At 35.3% G+C, this 16,350-nt stretch overlaps 1 protein-coding gene across 8 annotated transcripts in view; it reads right to left on the bottom strand.

Moving 5' to 3' along the window:
- LOC139042703 (transmembrane protein 182-like) overlaps positions 1 to 15,753 on the bottom strand; it is a 139,343-nt gene extending 123,590 nt beyond the window's left edge. For 2 of the 8 annotated variants that reach the window (XR_011499751.1, XM_070502576.1), the window contains exons 1-2: positions 15,228 to 15,746; positions 10,784 to 10,904 (exon numbers count right to left, since the gene is read on the bottom strand). Coding sequence is in view for 6 of the 8 variants with exons in the window: in XM_070502576.1 (XP_070358677.1) it covers positions 10,784 to 10,904; positions 15,228 to 15,383 (277 nt within the window). In the remaining 2 variants the exon portion in view is untranslated. Of the gene's footprint in view, positions 1 to 10,783; positions 10,905 to 14,293; positions 14,441 to 15,227 lie in introns of all 8 variants that reach the window. The other 6 variants (XM_070502577.1, XR_011499752.1, XM_070502574.1 and 3 more) reach the window with 6 other exon arrangements.
- Between the last annotated feature and the right edge of the window lie 597 nt (positions 15,754 to 16,350).

Below are 16,350 nucleotides of genomic sequence, written 5' to 3'. Positions count from 1 at the left end.
GCTAAGATTTAACACTGCCTCCTCCTATGGTCACACAGGTGTGTGTTCCCACTTCCCGTGTGCTTGCACCAGGTTAGAAAGTGTTTGTGTGCACAGGGCTATGGGGGTAAAGCAGGTCATGCTCACCTGTCTCTGCAACTTCCTGGGGTGCCAGTCCATCCACCCTCGGATGTACAGCTGCATGTGTCTATCAGGCATCCTGTTGTGCTGTTTGGGCTTCCTCTGTTGGTCAGTGAACGCCCATTAAGTTGCAGTTCAAAAGAGGGAGAGATGAAGGGAACTCCTCACTCTGCCATGTGCTGACATCCCTCACTCTCCCTATAATTCTTTTTATTTCTGTACTGTCAGTAGTGATGTCTCCTTTTTCTTTCCTGAATTTAGCAATTTGAATCTTTATTTTTTTTTGGTCAGTCCTGCTAAAACTTCATCAATTTTGCTGACTTTTCAAAACACCAACTTTAATTTCATCAATTTTTGTATTATTTTTCTGTTTTCTATTTTGTTTGTTTCCATTTAAATTTCCTTATTTTATTTATTTATTTATTTTGCTTTGCTTGATTTGGTATTAGTTTCCTCTTATTCTTCCAGTTTATTAAGGTGGGAAATTGTTTTGTTTACTTAAGATTTTCCCCTTTAAAAAAGAGGCATTTACAGCTATAAATTTACCTTCAGCACTGTTCTAGCCATATTCCATAAACTGTGGTATATAGTGTCTTCATTTTCATTTCTCTCAAAGTAATATCTAATTTTCCTTGTGATTTCTTCTTTAACCAATTGGTCATTAAGATGTGTGCTGTTTAATTTCCCTTATTTGTGAGTTTCCAAAATTAAATATCATTATTGATATTGTTGGGTTTATATCTGTCATTTTATGTTTAACTTTTTACATTTTTATGTCTTCTCTATCCTTCTATTTCTCCTTTATTAACTTATTTTGTATTAAGTGGATATTATTTGTGTAACATTTTTATCCTTCTAATAGTTTTCTTAATCTTAATTTTTAAGTTATTTTTTAGTGCTTGCTTGGGGGCATACAATTTACATCTTTACTTATCAGAATATACTTCATACTTATACTGACAATTTGAGTAATATATAGAAATTTTTTTCTATACATCTCTATTTTCTCCCTAAATTTTTTTATTGAGTTATTGATAGGTTACAATCTTGTGAAATTTCAGTTGTACATTAATGTTTGTCAGTCATGTTGTAGGTGCACCATTTCACCCTTTGTGCCCATCCCCCACCCCACCTTTCCCCTGGTATCCACTGAACTGTTCTTAGTCCATAATTTAAATTCCTCATATGAGTGGAGTCATACACAGATTATCCTTCTCTCGCTGGCTTATTTCACTTAACATAATTCTCTCAAGGTCCATCCATGTTGTTGCAAATGGAATGATTTTGTTCTGTTTTGCAGCTGAGTAGTATTCCATTGTATATATGTGCCACATCTTCTTTATCCATTCGTCTGTTGCTGGACACTTAGGTTGCTTCCACGTCTTGGCTATTGTAAACAGTGCTGCAATAAACATTGGGGTGCATAGGACTTTTGGGATTGCTGACTTCAAGCTCTTTAAATAAATACTCAGTAGTGGGATGGCTGGATCGTATGGTAGTTCTATTTTTAATCTTTTGAGGAATCTCCATACTGTTTTCCATAGTGGCTGCACCAGTTTGCATTCCCACCAGCAGTGTATGAGGGTTCCTTTTTCTCTGCAACCTCTCCAACATTTGTTGCTATTAGTTTTAGATATTTTTGTCATTCTAACGGGTGTAAGGTGATATCTTAGTGTAGTTTTGATTTGCATTTCCCTGATGATCAGCGATGATGAGCATCTTTTCATGTGCCTATTGGCCATCAGTATATCTTCTTTGGAGAAATGTCTGTTCATGTCTCCAGCCCATTTTTTGATTGGGTTGTTTGATGTTTTGTGGTTGAGTTGCGAGAGTTCTTTATATATTATGGATATTAAGCCTTTGTCAGATATATGACTTGCAAATATTTTTTCCAAGTTAGTGGGTTGTTTTTTTGTTTCAATCCTGTTTTCATTTGCCTTGAAGAAGCTCTTTAATCTGATGAAGTCCCATTTGTTTATTCTTTCTATTGTTTCCCTTCTCTGAGAAGGCATGGTGTCCGAAAAGATCCTTTTAATACTGATGTCAAAGAGTGTACTGCCTACGTTTTCTTCCAGAAGCCTTATGGTTTCAGGTCTCACCTTTAGGTCTTTGATCCATTTTGAGTTTATTTTGGTGAATGGTGAAAAAGAATGGTCAATTTTCATTCATTTACATGTGGCTTTCCAGTTTTCCCAGCACCATTTGTTGAAAAGACTTTCTTTTCTCCATTGTATGCCCTCAGCTCCTTTGTCAAAGATAAGCTGTCCATAGATGTGTGGTTTTATTTCTGGGCTTTCAATTTTGTCCATTGATCTGTGCACCTGTTTTTGTACCAGTACCATGCTGTTTTGATTACTGTAGCTTTGTAGTATGTTTTGAAGTCAGGGATTGTGATGCCTCCCGTTTTGTTCTTTTTTCTCAGGATTGCTTTAGAAATTCGGGGTCTTTTGTTGCCCCATATGAATTTTAGGATTCTTTGTTCTAATTCTGTAAAGAATGTCATTGGGATTCTGATTGGGATGGCGTTGAATCTGTAGATTGCTTTAGGTAGAACGGACATTTTAACTATGTTTATTCTTCCAATCCATGTACATGGAATGTCTTTCCATCTCCTTATGTCGTCATCCAATTCTCTCAGAAAGGCCTTGTAATTTTCATTATATAGGTCCTTCACTTCCTTGGTTAAATTTTTCCCAAGGTATTTTATTCTTTTTGTTGTGATTGTGAATGGTATTGTATTCTTGAGTTCTTTTTCTGTTGGTTCATTACTGGAGTATAGAAATGCTACTGATTTATGCAAATTGATTTTATACCCTGAAACTTTGCTGTAGTTGTTGATTACTTCTAACAGTTTTCCAATGGATTCTTTGGGGTTTTCTATATATAAGATCATGTCATCTGCAAATAGCGAGAATTTCACTCCTTCCCTCCCTATTTGGATTCCTTTTATTCCTTTTTCTTGCCTGTCGCTCTGGCCAGGACCTCCAGTACTATGTTAAATAAGAGTGGTGATAGAGGGCATCCTTGTCTCATTCCTGTTTTCAGGGGGATGGCGTTCAGTTTTTGCCATTGAATATGATGTTGGCTATGGGTTTGTCATATATGGCCTTTATTATGTTGAGGTAGTTTCCTTCTATGCCCATTTTTTTCAGAGTTTTTATCATAAATGGCTGTTGGATCTTGTCAAATGCCTTCTCTGCATCTATTGAGATGATCATGTGGTTTTTATTCCTCAGTTTGTTGATGTGGTGTATCACGTTGATTGATTTGCGGATGTTGAACCATCCCCGTGTCCCTGGTATGAATCCCACCTGATCCTGATGTATGATTCTTTTGATGAATTGCTGAATTCTGGTTGCCAAAATTTTGTTTAGAATTTTTGCATCTATGTTCATCAGTGATATTGGCCTGTAGTTCTCTTTTTTCGTGGTGTCCTTGTCAGGTTTTGGTATCAGCATGATGTTGGCTTCATAGAATGTGTTAGGAAGTGTTCCATCTTCCCTAATTTTTTGGAATAGCTTGAAAACGATAGGTATTAAATCCTCTCTGAAGGTTTGGTAGAATTCCCCAGGAAAGCCATCTGGTCCCGGGGTTTTATTCTTTGGGATGTTTTTGATTGCTGTTTCAATCTCTTTCCTTGTGATTGGTCTGTTCAAATTGTCTGCCTTTTCTTGAATGAGCTTTGGGAGATTGTAGGAGTCCAAGAATTTATCCATTTCCTCTAGGTTACCCATTCTGTTGGCATATAGTTTTTTGTAGTATTCTCTTATAATCTGTTGTATTTCTGCAGAGTCTGTTGTTATTTCCCCTCGCTCATTTCTGATTTTGTTTATTTGAGCTTTCTCCCTTTTTTTCTTTGTAAGTCTGGCTAGCGGTTTGTCAATTTTATTTATCTTCTCAAAAAACCAGCTCTTTGTCTCATTGATCCTTTTTACTGCCTTTTTCATTTCAATAGTATTTATTTCTGCTCTGATTTTTATTATTTCTCTCCTTCTGCTGACTTTGGGCTTCATTTGTTCTTTTTTCTCTAGTTCAGTTAGGTGTGCTTTAAGGTTGCTTATTTGGGATTTTTCTTGTTTGTTAAGATGTGCCTGTATTGCGATGAATTTTCCTCTTAATACAGCTTTTGCTGTATCCCATATGAGTTGGTATGGCATGCTATCATTTTCATTTGTTTCAAGGTATTTTTTTATTTCTTCTTTAATTTCTTCAATGATCCATTGCTTGTTCAGTAGTGTGTTCTTTAGTCTCCACATCTTTGTGCCTTTCTCAGCTTTTTTCTTGTAATTAATTTCTAGCCTTATAGCACTATGATCTGAGAAGATGCTTGTTATTATTTCAATTTTTTTAAATTTGTAGAGGCTTGCCTTGTTTCCCAACATATGGTCTATCCTAGAGAATGCTCCATGTGCACTTGAGAAGAATGTGTATTCAGCTCTTTCAGGGTGAAGTGATCTATATATGTCTATTAAGTCCAATTGTTTTAGTTTTTCATTTAGCTCCACTATTTCCTTGTTGATTTTCTGTCTGGATGATCTTTCCATTGATGTGAGTGGGGTGTTGAGGTCCCCTACTATTATTGTGTTGTTTTTAACATCTTCCTTTAGGTCTGTTAATAGTTGCTTTATGAATCTTGGTGCTCCTGTGTTGGGTGCATAGATATTTATAAGCATTATTTCTTCTTGATGAAGTGTCCCTTTGATCATTATATATTGTCCCTCTGTGTCTCTCTTTACCTGTCTTATTTTGAAATCCACTTGGTCTGATATGAGAATTGCAACACCTGCCTTTTTTTCCTTGCTATTTGCTTGAAGTATTGTCCTCCACCCCTTCACCCTAAGTCTGTGTTTGTCCTTGGGGCTGAGGTGTGTTTCCTGGAGGCAACAAATTGTTGGATCATGTTCTTCAATCCATTTTGCCACTCTGTGTCTTTTTATTGGAGAGTTCAATCCGTTCACATTGAGAGTGATTATTGATGCATGTGGACTTAGTGCTGTTAATCTGTCACTCATTATCTTGTTTTCCTGCATTTCTTTTCCTGTTTGCTTTAGACTACCCATTTAATACTGCAATTTCTTATTCTGGGTTTCTTAGATTTTTCCTCATTTATGATTTGTGACTCTGTTCTGTACTTTATTTTAGTGTCTACCTTGAAGTTTGTATTTAGAATCTTGTGTATAATATAGTCTATTCTCCGGTGGTCTCTTACTTACTTGACCAATACTGATTTAGACCCTTTGCTCTTCCCCTCCTAAATAATTATTTTCATTTTTTTATTCCAACGCATCTTATTAATTGGTACTTAGAGTGCTAAGATTGTCCTTGTTTTGGTAGTTTGCTTACCTTTACCCTAATGCTATAATTGAATATTTGCTATCCTGTTCTGGTTCTATCCATCGGTCTCCCTAGTCTGTGGATTGTGTCCCCTTTCTCCCTTTTTTCTTTTTTCAGGTATGAGAGCCTTCTTGAGGATTTCTTGTAGTGGAGGGCTTTTAGTTACAAATTCCCTTAACTTTTGTTTTTCTGGAAAAGATTTAATTTCTCCCTCATATCTGAAGGAAATTCTTGCTGGATAGAGTATTCTTGGCTGAAGATTTTTATCCTTTAAAGCTTTGAATATGTCACTCCATTCTCTCCTAGCTTGTAGGGTTTCTGTAGAGAAATCCGCTGACAGTCTGATAGGGGCTCCTTTATAGGGTATTCTCTTTTTTTTCCTTACTTCCCTGAGTATTCTTTCCTTATCATTCCTTTTTGCCAACTTTACTACTATGTGCCTTGGGGTAGCTCTTTTTACATTGACAAATCTAGGAGATCTAAAACCCTCCTCTACACACATTTCTCCATCGATCCCTAGATTTGGGAAGTTCTCTTCAATAATTTCCTTAAGCACACTTTCTGCTCCATTTTCCTTTTCCATATTCTCGGGAATTCCTATGATCCTTATGTTCTTACTCCTCATTGAATCCATTATCTCTCAGAGATTTTCCTCATTTTTTTTAATTCTTAGTTCTCTTTCTTCCTCTGTCTGGCGCCATTCAGCCTGTCTATCTTCGATTATGCTAATTTTCTCCTCTATGTTGTCTACACGGGCATTCAGGTAATCCGTATTCTGTTTTAGCTGGTCCATTGTGTTTTTCATCTCAAGTAATTCTGTTTGATTTTTCTTTATGATTTCAATCTCTTTTGTGAAGTAACTCCAGAACTCGGCTTGTTTCTCTATCTTTCTCTCTACCTCATTGAGTTTTTTGATTATAGCTGCTCTGAACTCATTATCACTTAGTTTACCTAATTCCAAGTCCTCTGGACTTAATTCTATGTTTTTATTGTTTTCCTTCTGGTCTGGGGCTTTTATAAATTGCTGGATGGTAGAGGAGTGGTTTTTTCACATGGTGGTAGAATTCAGTTGCAGTTACAGCCTTTCGCCACTAGATGGGGGGTCAAGAGCCGCGAGTTATGAGCTCTCCGCCTTGGGGCAAGATGGCTGCGCCCACTGGCTTTGCCGTGGGGGGAGGGGCTGTTACTCACACACGCTGGTCTGGGTTCAGATCAGTTCTGTTCTCTGGTCTCCCAAGGCCCTTGATTTATAGGGTCCCTGCGGATGGAAGCTTTCCCCCCGTCAGTGGGTCTCCACTGAATCAGCAGCAGGAGTCCTGGATGATCCCCCAGTCGCACGGCCCCTCCCCCGCTCCTTCCCGACCCCCGCCGCAGCAATCACAGACTCTAGGGGAGGGAGCGATGTTCTCTCCTACCATTCCAGCGCCTCCGAGGGTGTGAGCAAAGTTTATGATCTCCGCCTTCTTGGTATTGTAGGTCTCTAACGAGCTGGCATTATGTTTATTCTCTGAAATTCAGTTCTTCCAATCTTTTGTTGTATTTTGAAGGGGAGAGAATCCCAGGTCAGCTCACCCTGCCATTTTGCTCCGCCCCTTCTCCTCTCCCTAAATTTTTTGGCTATAAGTCACATACATTTATTGCATCTAAGTATGTTAAAAACTATAAATTCATAGTTATAATTATTACCTCGTATAGTTTTATGTTTTTGAAAAGCTGATAGAAAAATAAAGAGCTGGTACATATGTATTTTTATAAAATGTGTTGTATTAATCTTTTATTAACATTTCTGGTTCTCTCTTCATTTTTTCCTTCAGGTTTGAGTTGCCATCTGGTGTCATTTCCTTACTCCAATACAACTATGTTTCTACCCTTCTTTGTGCTATTATTATCAAATATACTAAATTTCTATTATAGCCCCAACAGTAAGATTATACTATGTTTTGTAATTACCTACATAGTTGCCTTTACTGAATGCACTTCGTTTTTTCGTGTGGATGTAAATTACTGTGTAAGGTCACTTCCTTTCAGCCTGAAAATCTTCCTCTAGTATTTATTGTAATGCAGGCCTAGTAGTAATGAATTCTCTCCATTTCATTAACCTGGGAATGTCATTTTGCCTTTATTTTTGAAAGATGATTTTGATGAATATAAAACTCTTTGTTGACAGTTGCTCTTTTCCTTTTTCTTTTTTTTTTCTTAACTGTCAACATTTTGACATATCATTCAATTATATTCTGGCCTCCATTGTTTCTGAACAGAAGTTAGCTATTAATCTTATTTGGTGTTGCTTTGTACATGGTGAGTTGATTTTCTCTTGCTTCTTCAAAGATTTCATCTTTCACTTTAAACATTTTGACTACGATGTGTCTGGGTGCAGATCTCTTTGTGTTTATCCTTCTTGGAATTTGTTGAACTGCCTGATATGTAAGTTAAAGTTTCTCATCAAATTTTGGAAATTTTCTGCCTTTATTTCTTCAAATATTTTTTTAGTCCCTTTCTCTCTTTGTCTTCTGGCACTCCTATTACATATATGTTGCTGCGCTTCATAATGTCCACATTTCTCTGACACTTGGTTTCTTTTTCTTCATTCTTCCTGCTCTCTGTTCTTCATATTTTATCATCTCTATAGAACTTTCTTAAATTTTGATTTTTTTCTTCTGCTATCTCAAGTGTACTATTGAGCCCCTGTAGTAAATTTTTCAGTGTGATTATCCAACTTTCAACTCCAAAATCATGATTTATTAAAATAATTTCTTTTTATTGATGTTCACAATTTGATGAGACATTGTCATAATGCATCCCTTTAATCTTTTAATCATGATTTACTTAATGTATTTTTGTCCCACGTCCATCCAAGCACTAGTAGTTTGGAGATTCCTTCTCTGATAACTCCTAAGAGAGTGCAGGCTTGGGCATGTACACAGACTTCTATGATTTCTAGGATGTATGTGATATTATTTTTAAGCCTAGATTCCTAAGAGTTGACCCTGGGTCAGAGTAGCTTATTGTCTAGTCAGCGTTTGATCATAGATTGTGTTTAAACCCCTTATGCCAGTCAGGCTTCAGTTCTGTGTTGATGTATGTATTGGGAAATGCTACCACATCTGCCCTACACATCTTGCTCTGATTCCTTATGAGTGGGTACAGCTTAGCACATGTGTACAGTTTTCCCAACCCCTGGAATTGACAGTACTCCCAAGAGTACTCTTTTTGGTTGTCTTTCTTAGGTCTACCTATTAATCTGCTGTCTGCTTTATTGTTTTGTTTGCACCACATTGCTAACAGCCTCTTCTTAATTTCTCTCCAGAAAGATCTCCATGTTTTTGATAACACTCTTGGACAAGGAGTTCTCCAATCTCTGTTCCAAATTAGTCAGTTCTTCAGGCAGAGTTGCAGGGCTATTTGATCTTATGGCCTGTATCTCTTGCCTAACTTTCCCCCTGTGCAGAACCCTGCACTTTTTCAGCAAAATTGGGGACAAGAGACCCAAATGATGCCTTCATGCTATGAATGCATGATGGGGGTCAGGTGGCAGCCTCTAGTCATTTCAGCTTGCTCTCTCCAATGTGGACTCTCTATACCCAATGAGCAAATTTGCACAGAGACCATAAGGACTACTAACATTTTTGGATATAAGTTTTCTGATATTTTCAAATATCTTCATTTTTATTGTAAGATTATTCAAATACAATGGATTTTTTAAAAATGTGGTAGGGTTTACACAGCATATTAATGGAAAGTATTTTAATTGAGTCATTATATAACCAGATTTGTGGTTTGCCACTGTTGTTTATTTATTCTTCTTCACAGTCTGGCCCAAATATACTTTCAGATCTGATATCCAACCACACCCCTCCATGAACTCTCAGTGACAGAGTGATCTACCCACTGTCTTAAAAGTGTGAAGCTTTTTTCCTATCTCTTTATCTTTATTCATACTCGTCAGTATACTCTACCTTTCTAAGTCTCTGCCCAAATATTTCCTACCATTCAGGACTTAATTTAACTTCTGTCTCCAACAATAAACCATCCCTGACAACCATAGTTCTTAAATCCCTCTCTTTCCTTTGACCTTTTAAATATTTAATGCCTATACTTATGGTATATAGCTTATACTGCCTTGTGACATCAACTACATCCTTGTCTTTTTTGTGGTATTTGTGGATGTGTTTATGTCTGACATCAATTAGTGAACAAACTCTTGAAGGAGATGGATTGCATCCAATGACGTCCTAGCTTAGCACAGTACTGTAAATATATGATGTTCTTGATAAATATTTCTTTGAGTAAATCTGTATGCTGATGAGTTCTGAAAGAGGACTCTACTTGTATCGACATTATAATTACTTTACTGATTGATAGAAACAAAAGCCTCTTAAGCACACTTGCAAATAAGATCCCTAAATTATTGGATTATTAAAAAACAAACAGCATTTGCTCTTTGATACACACATTCTAGTATTACAACAGTGACCAGGAGTACTTGAAGGAGTAGTGTGTTAGAGTTCTTAATCATATTCTTTATTTGTATTTAGATTCTTCTTATTAATTTAATATATTATTTTAAGAACCATTATGTGCTAAAATCAGCTAGTTAAATAGATATGATCCGTGACCATGTTTTAACTTTTTAATTTTACTCAAACCTAAATTCATTGATTGCCATTAATTTGATTTGCAGCTTGATGGAGAGACAGAATATCCAGAAAAAGACAGGGCTGAATTTTTTTATTAACCTCATTAGTGCTACATATTAACATTGATAAACATGTTGGAAATAGCCATGTTTTAAAAATAAGCAAAGAGAGGTTAAGCAATTTGCCAACGGTCACACAATTAGAAAGTGATAAAGCAAGGATTAGAAGACCTGTCTCTAGTGCATAAAATTATTTCAGCAGGTAGGTGAAACCCTGGTCAGTTGTTAAAAAGAATGTAATTTTTAAAATAATTAAGCATAAATTAAATGAAGCCCCTATATTTTGAAGCTTTATGTTGCCACATTTTTAACTTTAATTACATCTTAGCAACTTACAATTATATAGAAAGGCATAAGTAACCAGCTAAGACAACTATCTAATCTTGGAAGAAAACATCGACGATTTTGTGTCTGACTCTATGGCAAGTAGGATCTTACTCAGATGGCTTCAAAATAACCAGTTGCCTTCTAGGCCGCCAACTAATGAAAACAGAAGGTGTTCCCCTCCAATCTTGGGCTTTTAATATTGAATATACATCTCGATATATATCCCCTTCAATTCCTGTATAAGATATTATTTTTGAAGCTGAGGCCATACATTTAAAATATCACATGGTAATATCTCATACTCACTAAACCAGTATCTCCAGACTGAAGTTTGTGGATCATCTCCAAAGAACCAGCACCTCCAGAAGAAGCCTTCATGATGGTATATAAAAGACATTTCCTCATGGTCTCTCACATCTTCATCATTCTATAAAAACAAATATTCAACCTTTTGAAAATTTGGCTCCACAAATGAAATCTCATTTTGCATGGAATTCTATAACATACTATTTATTTGCAGGGTAGGAAGTGCATTATAGGAAGTGCCATCTGGCATTTGCTTTGTACATGTGCTTCTCAAATTTTAATTTGTATGAAAATAGACTAGAGATCTTGTTAAGATGTACATTCTGATTTATTTCATCTGAAAGAGGCCTAAAATTCCACATTTCCAAGAAGCTCCCAAGTGATGCCATTGCTGCTGTTAGTGTAATTTAATCTGAATAGGGAGGCTTTATATTGCTCAAAAAAAATAGTTTTGAAGTCTGGTGTAGGTAGATAAATGATCATTATACTATTCCCTCTATTATTGTGTTTTTAAATTTTTTTGCAATGAAAAGTTTTAAATGTCAAAAATTTAAAAATTAAGAATAAGGGTATTAGATGCACGTATCGGGCCTAGAATGGGCTCAATTCATGTCTTTGGTTGACTGACTGCCTAATTAACAGCAATTTAAATGGAGAGCATAGGTTTCACAAACTCCTTAATTATAGAAGGACTTGAGAAAGAGTCCGTTGATTCTGTGCAGTGCGATTGAGAGTTTAGCACTCTCATAAAAAAATATCAAACATTTGCCTCACTAAGATACACATAAATATACTCTAAAATTTTTGTTTTCCTTAAAGATTATATATTTTTCCTATGCATCCCCCTAAATAATAACTTAGAGAACCATTACACTATAACTTTGACTTAACAATCATAGCAGGCCCTCTTTCCATGGTCACAGCCAATGAGTTGAGATCCTGAAGTGGCACCATTTGTGTTGCTAATTTGCACTAATCTGACTGGGCAAAATGTCTCTAAGGAAAAAAGATGCATTGAAAAATATTGTAACCATGGTATCTCCAGTGTTAAAAATTTTCAAAGTGTTGTGACTAGGAATATGCCGAAGAGTACAAGGTACTCTTATTGACTAGTAGAAAGTCTAGACTAAAAGATGTATTTTAATAAATCTAGTTTTATTACTTCCAAGTACATAGTTATTTAAACTAGACTTTAAAAGTGCATTGTTTACTAGCAGTCCTTAGGGAGCTCAACTTAACTAATAGGTATCTTTTCTAACGTAAATTTGTGTTTCTAAATGTTTGAGGAGGATTCAACAGTTTATTCTCTTAAGCCATCTAAATATAATTTCTGAATACTTGTGTAATCTTTTAATTTTAAATAGCTGTAAAGAAAATTATATTTAAAAACATGGAAAATGCAGTACGCTTCCAAGTGAGCTATATTAGTGAAAACCAAAGGAATGTGACTATTTCATATGATTAATGTATTTGGTTAATGTAAAGACAGCTTTCAATACTTCTCTCAATCTCTAGACTATATATTGGGTATGTTCTCTAACCTTCAGTTTCCACATAATTATTCTTGCCATATAGTATAGAAGAGCATGGTTAAGATCCAAATGTTAAAACTGTGGATTATTAGACTTAGACTTATTGACTCAAACTCTCTGAGCAGTGAAGGCCAGGAAATCACATTAAAAAGAAATCTCCCCAGGTAATTCTAGCACACAGTAGTTTGAGAATTCTTAAGTTCAACAGTGGCTGACTAGGAAAGAAGCTACAGGTGTAATTTTTCAATTGTTCCATTTGCTAGCAGCAATGATTAGGTGTGTATTATGAGAAGAATGTGGGTGGGAATTGACAACCAACATAAGATAAGAGATTAGCTGTGGATCTTTTTCTTTTTCTCTCTCTGTTCCTCTATTATTATTGCTCAACAAGACTATGTTATATGCTGCTGACAAGCAAAAGCTAATATGTACAGGGGCTGGACTGGTGGCATAGTGGTTAAGCTCTAGTGCTCCACTTCAGGGGCCCAAGACTTGCAGGTTGAGAATTAACACCACTCGTTAAGCCATGCTGTGGTGGCATCCCACATAAAATACAGGGAGATCAGCACAGATGTTAGCTCAGCGACAATCTTCTTCAAGCGAACAGAGGAAGATTGGCGACAGATCTTAGCTCAGGGCCAGTCTTCCTCACACAAAAGAAAAGCTAATATGTACATTATGTTTTCATATTATTCTCTGCTTTCTCCATGTAAGTGTAATACTAGCTTCTCATACTATGCAATTCTTTATTAGAAAACAGAAATAAATGCATTAAATAAACACTATTTGAGATCTTCTGATTCACTATTTTTATCAATTTTTTATTTCCAGCAAGTGCCATTTTAAATAGTATTCTTAATGTAGAAACAGTATAGAGATAGTCCAGAATAATAATTACTACCATCATCAATAAGGTTTCTTTTTACACTTCCATAATTAGAACATTTGCTAGCTTAAATAATATTTTTATGCCTTGCTGACAATTATCATTATGGAAAAAGTTTTCTATGAGTGTAAGTGATTGTTAGGAAGTACATGTCTATGAAATTTACAAATACAAACTCATTTTCTCTGCTACTGCTAAGCACCATATACTCTTGATGACTTGGAGACATCTTTATTCAAACATATTAATTATTATAGCGACAACAGAAATGTTAAATAATTAATTGACTTGTTAATTATTTCCTATTTATAAGACATCAGCTCCAGATATGATATTTGCTTCTTACATACATGCAGGAAATATGAAATATATCCTGAAGTAATAAAATTATCAGCAAACTTGAGTAAGTCACTTCTCCTTTTTGAACATTAATTTCCTTGTCTGTATAATTCATTCAGTAAATGTGAACTGAGAGTCAAATGTGTGTTAGTCAATGTACTGGTTGCTTTAGATTCTATTTTTGTAAGCAATGCCATCAACTTAGTGTAATGAAAATAGCACTGGTTGCAGAATGAGGTGACTGGTGCTTATTACAGCTTTGACCAGATGATTTGTAAGATCACTTCCAGTTCTAACATTCTAGGATTCTATTTGTTGTCTGAAAGTGCTGTTCATAGACATCTAGTACTATTCCCTGGGGAGAACTGACAGTTCCTATCTAAGACTTCTAACTAATCACGGATGCACATGGAGTACATGGCAGCCTAAGTAATATGGTATCACAGATGTCAAAAGATATCCCCTTAGAAAATCTCCCTGCTGCCAAGATTAAGTTTCCCTGAATCTACTATTAGAAATGCATTCATTTCATCTCTTTAGAATACAAATACTCTTGGGAGTGGTAGTACTTTAACATTAACCCATCATCTATGGATAAATAAGTAAATCAGAGCTTTAGTTGGCAGCAGGTTTTCATTAATGCTGGGTGAAGAGCATGGAGTACTTTAGGAACTGCAGAAATGGAAGCCCATCTGAAAGGAAAAATGGGATACAAAACAAAGAATAATGGCATGAGAGAAAACTTTAGTCAACCTCTGAATTTTTTGAGAACGAAGACATCAGCATTTCCACATTCCTCACACAGAGCAATCCAGAGAAGTTTGGTTCAGGCTGCGATGTAGCACTGTGGTACTGACTCTTTAAGAGGAGCAATGGCTTTTCTTCTTTACTGGAGAATCACTTCAGAGATTATATTTTTCCAGAAGAAAACATTGCAAGAACAATTACAATTGTTTAACAATGAATGATGTGTATTATTGTAATGTGATTATATTTGAGTTTCCCGACTTTGATGTTTGAAAAAAGGTTTTGGTTCATAAGTAAACTTTTCCATAAAATAGCCTTTCTTATTGGACTAAAGGTATAACAAAACAACAGCAAATTGCAGAAGTCTTGAAAGAGAAAATATTTTTTTCTCAAGAGAGTTCATCTAGACAAACATAATATTGCAAGTTTTTTAAACATTTTGAATCAATTTAATGATTAGGTAGAAATATTTGCTTTTATTTCCCCTCCCAAGTCTTGAATTTAGCTTTGTCGATCCAACTGTTAAAAATTTGTATTTTTGGAAAATCCAGTCCTTAGTTTTAATCAAAAAAATAACTAAAAATAAAATCACAACCATAAGAACATTTTTCAAACTAATAATCAAGATTGCTAGGTTTTATTATGAGAATAATATTCTTGACGTTATAAACATGCAACAAAATGTATTCAAGCTATCTGTCATATATCCCACTTAATATGCCAATCTTTCCTATAAGGATAATCCTGTGTTCCATATCTCCAATCTACAAATCAATCCTAGAAACTATTTACAAAATTTAAAAAGAGCATCTATTAAAATTAAAATCCAAAGAATCATCTTACAATGCTAGCATGTTAATTTTTAAAACACGTTTTCTTTCTGTGTAATTATTTGAAATTCCATAATTATTTAGAGTAAATTCATTAGATTTCTGTTTACCTCTTCTTCAATGTCTAAAGTTCCATTCTTAGAGTCAAAACTTTCACAGGTCTCCGTTGCAAGTAACCAATATTCTGTTCCAAATGCTACAAGAAACAGGATAATGCCAAGAGCACCAATAATTCCTGCTATGAGAGCAGCAATTCCAATCTTCATGATAGAACTAGCAGATTTATCGCTTAAAATTGTATGCAAAAGAAGTAATGAAATGACCAGTTGCTAAGGCACAGCCTGTGGGTCCCAACAGAAGGCACTATTTTAAGACCAGGATTAACATCTTTTGTGACGGGTCTAGGTTTCACTGGGCTGTGGGAGAAGAGCTATTAAAAGCAAATGACTTGATTCAATTAAGCCATTGGACTATCCACAAACATGCTCCAAAGTTTCCCATAGAAAAACAAGCCCCCTGTTCCACCATCTGCACACACACACACACACACACACACACCTTCATCAATTTCACAAAGTACCTAGAAAATGGAGAGTGAAAAATATATAACAGTAGATTCTGTCTTCCATGTAAATTTAGTTAGTGATATCTACAATGGATATAGTGGCTACCTAGAATGAAGATAACAAATTATTGTGATTATTATTAAAACATTTACAATAAACATTATTAAGTAAGAAGAGTGTGTGCAAAACCCTCCACAAAACATAAGATTGAATACATCTTTTACAAACTAGTTTTTAAGGCTCAGCAGAGAGGCTATAAGCACTCCATTTTACAAAGGATATAGAACCTTAAATTTCACAATTAGAAAAAAAAGACTGTCATTTCTCTTGTCATAGATATCATGCTCTAACTACAGGTTGGTGGCAAGAATTGGGCTAGATGGGCATCAAGAAATACAGATATGACAGAAATTACGATTTATTTTAGGCACATGTAGAGAAGGGTGACTTCATAGAAAGCCAATGGGTTTAGTGATGCCTGATTTTAAAGAGGATGGAAAAGTGAGTGGTGGTATATTTTTGCGTTAACTGAAAAATCTTTACAGTTAGCTTGGGTTTGAATTTCAGTTATTTTGTTTAATAGCTTATAACTTTGAACAAGCCTCTAAACTTCTATTTCTTCACCATTAAAATAGCGATGATAATAGTACTTAACTTAAAAGTTTGT

Source organism: Equus asinus, chromosome X, assembly GCF_041296235.1.
Source record: "Equus asinus isolate D_3611 breed Donkey chromosome X, EquAss-T2T_v2, whole genome shotgun sequence".
In the NCBI taxonomy this organism is placed as follows: domain Eukaryota; kingdom Metazoa; phylum Chordata; class Mammalia; order Perissodactyla; family Equidae; genus Equus; species Equus asinus.
This window is presented reverse-complemented; position numbering and strand designations above follow the sequence as displayed.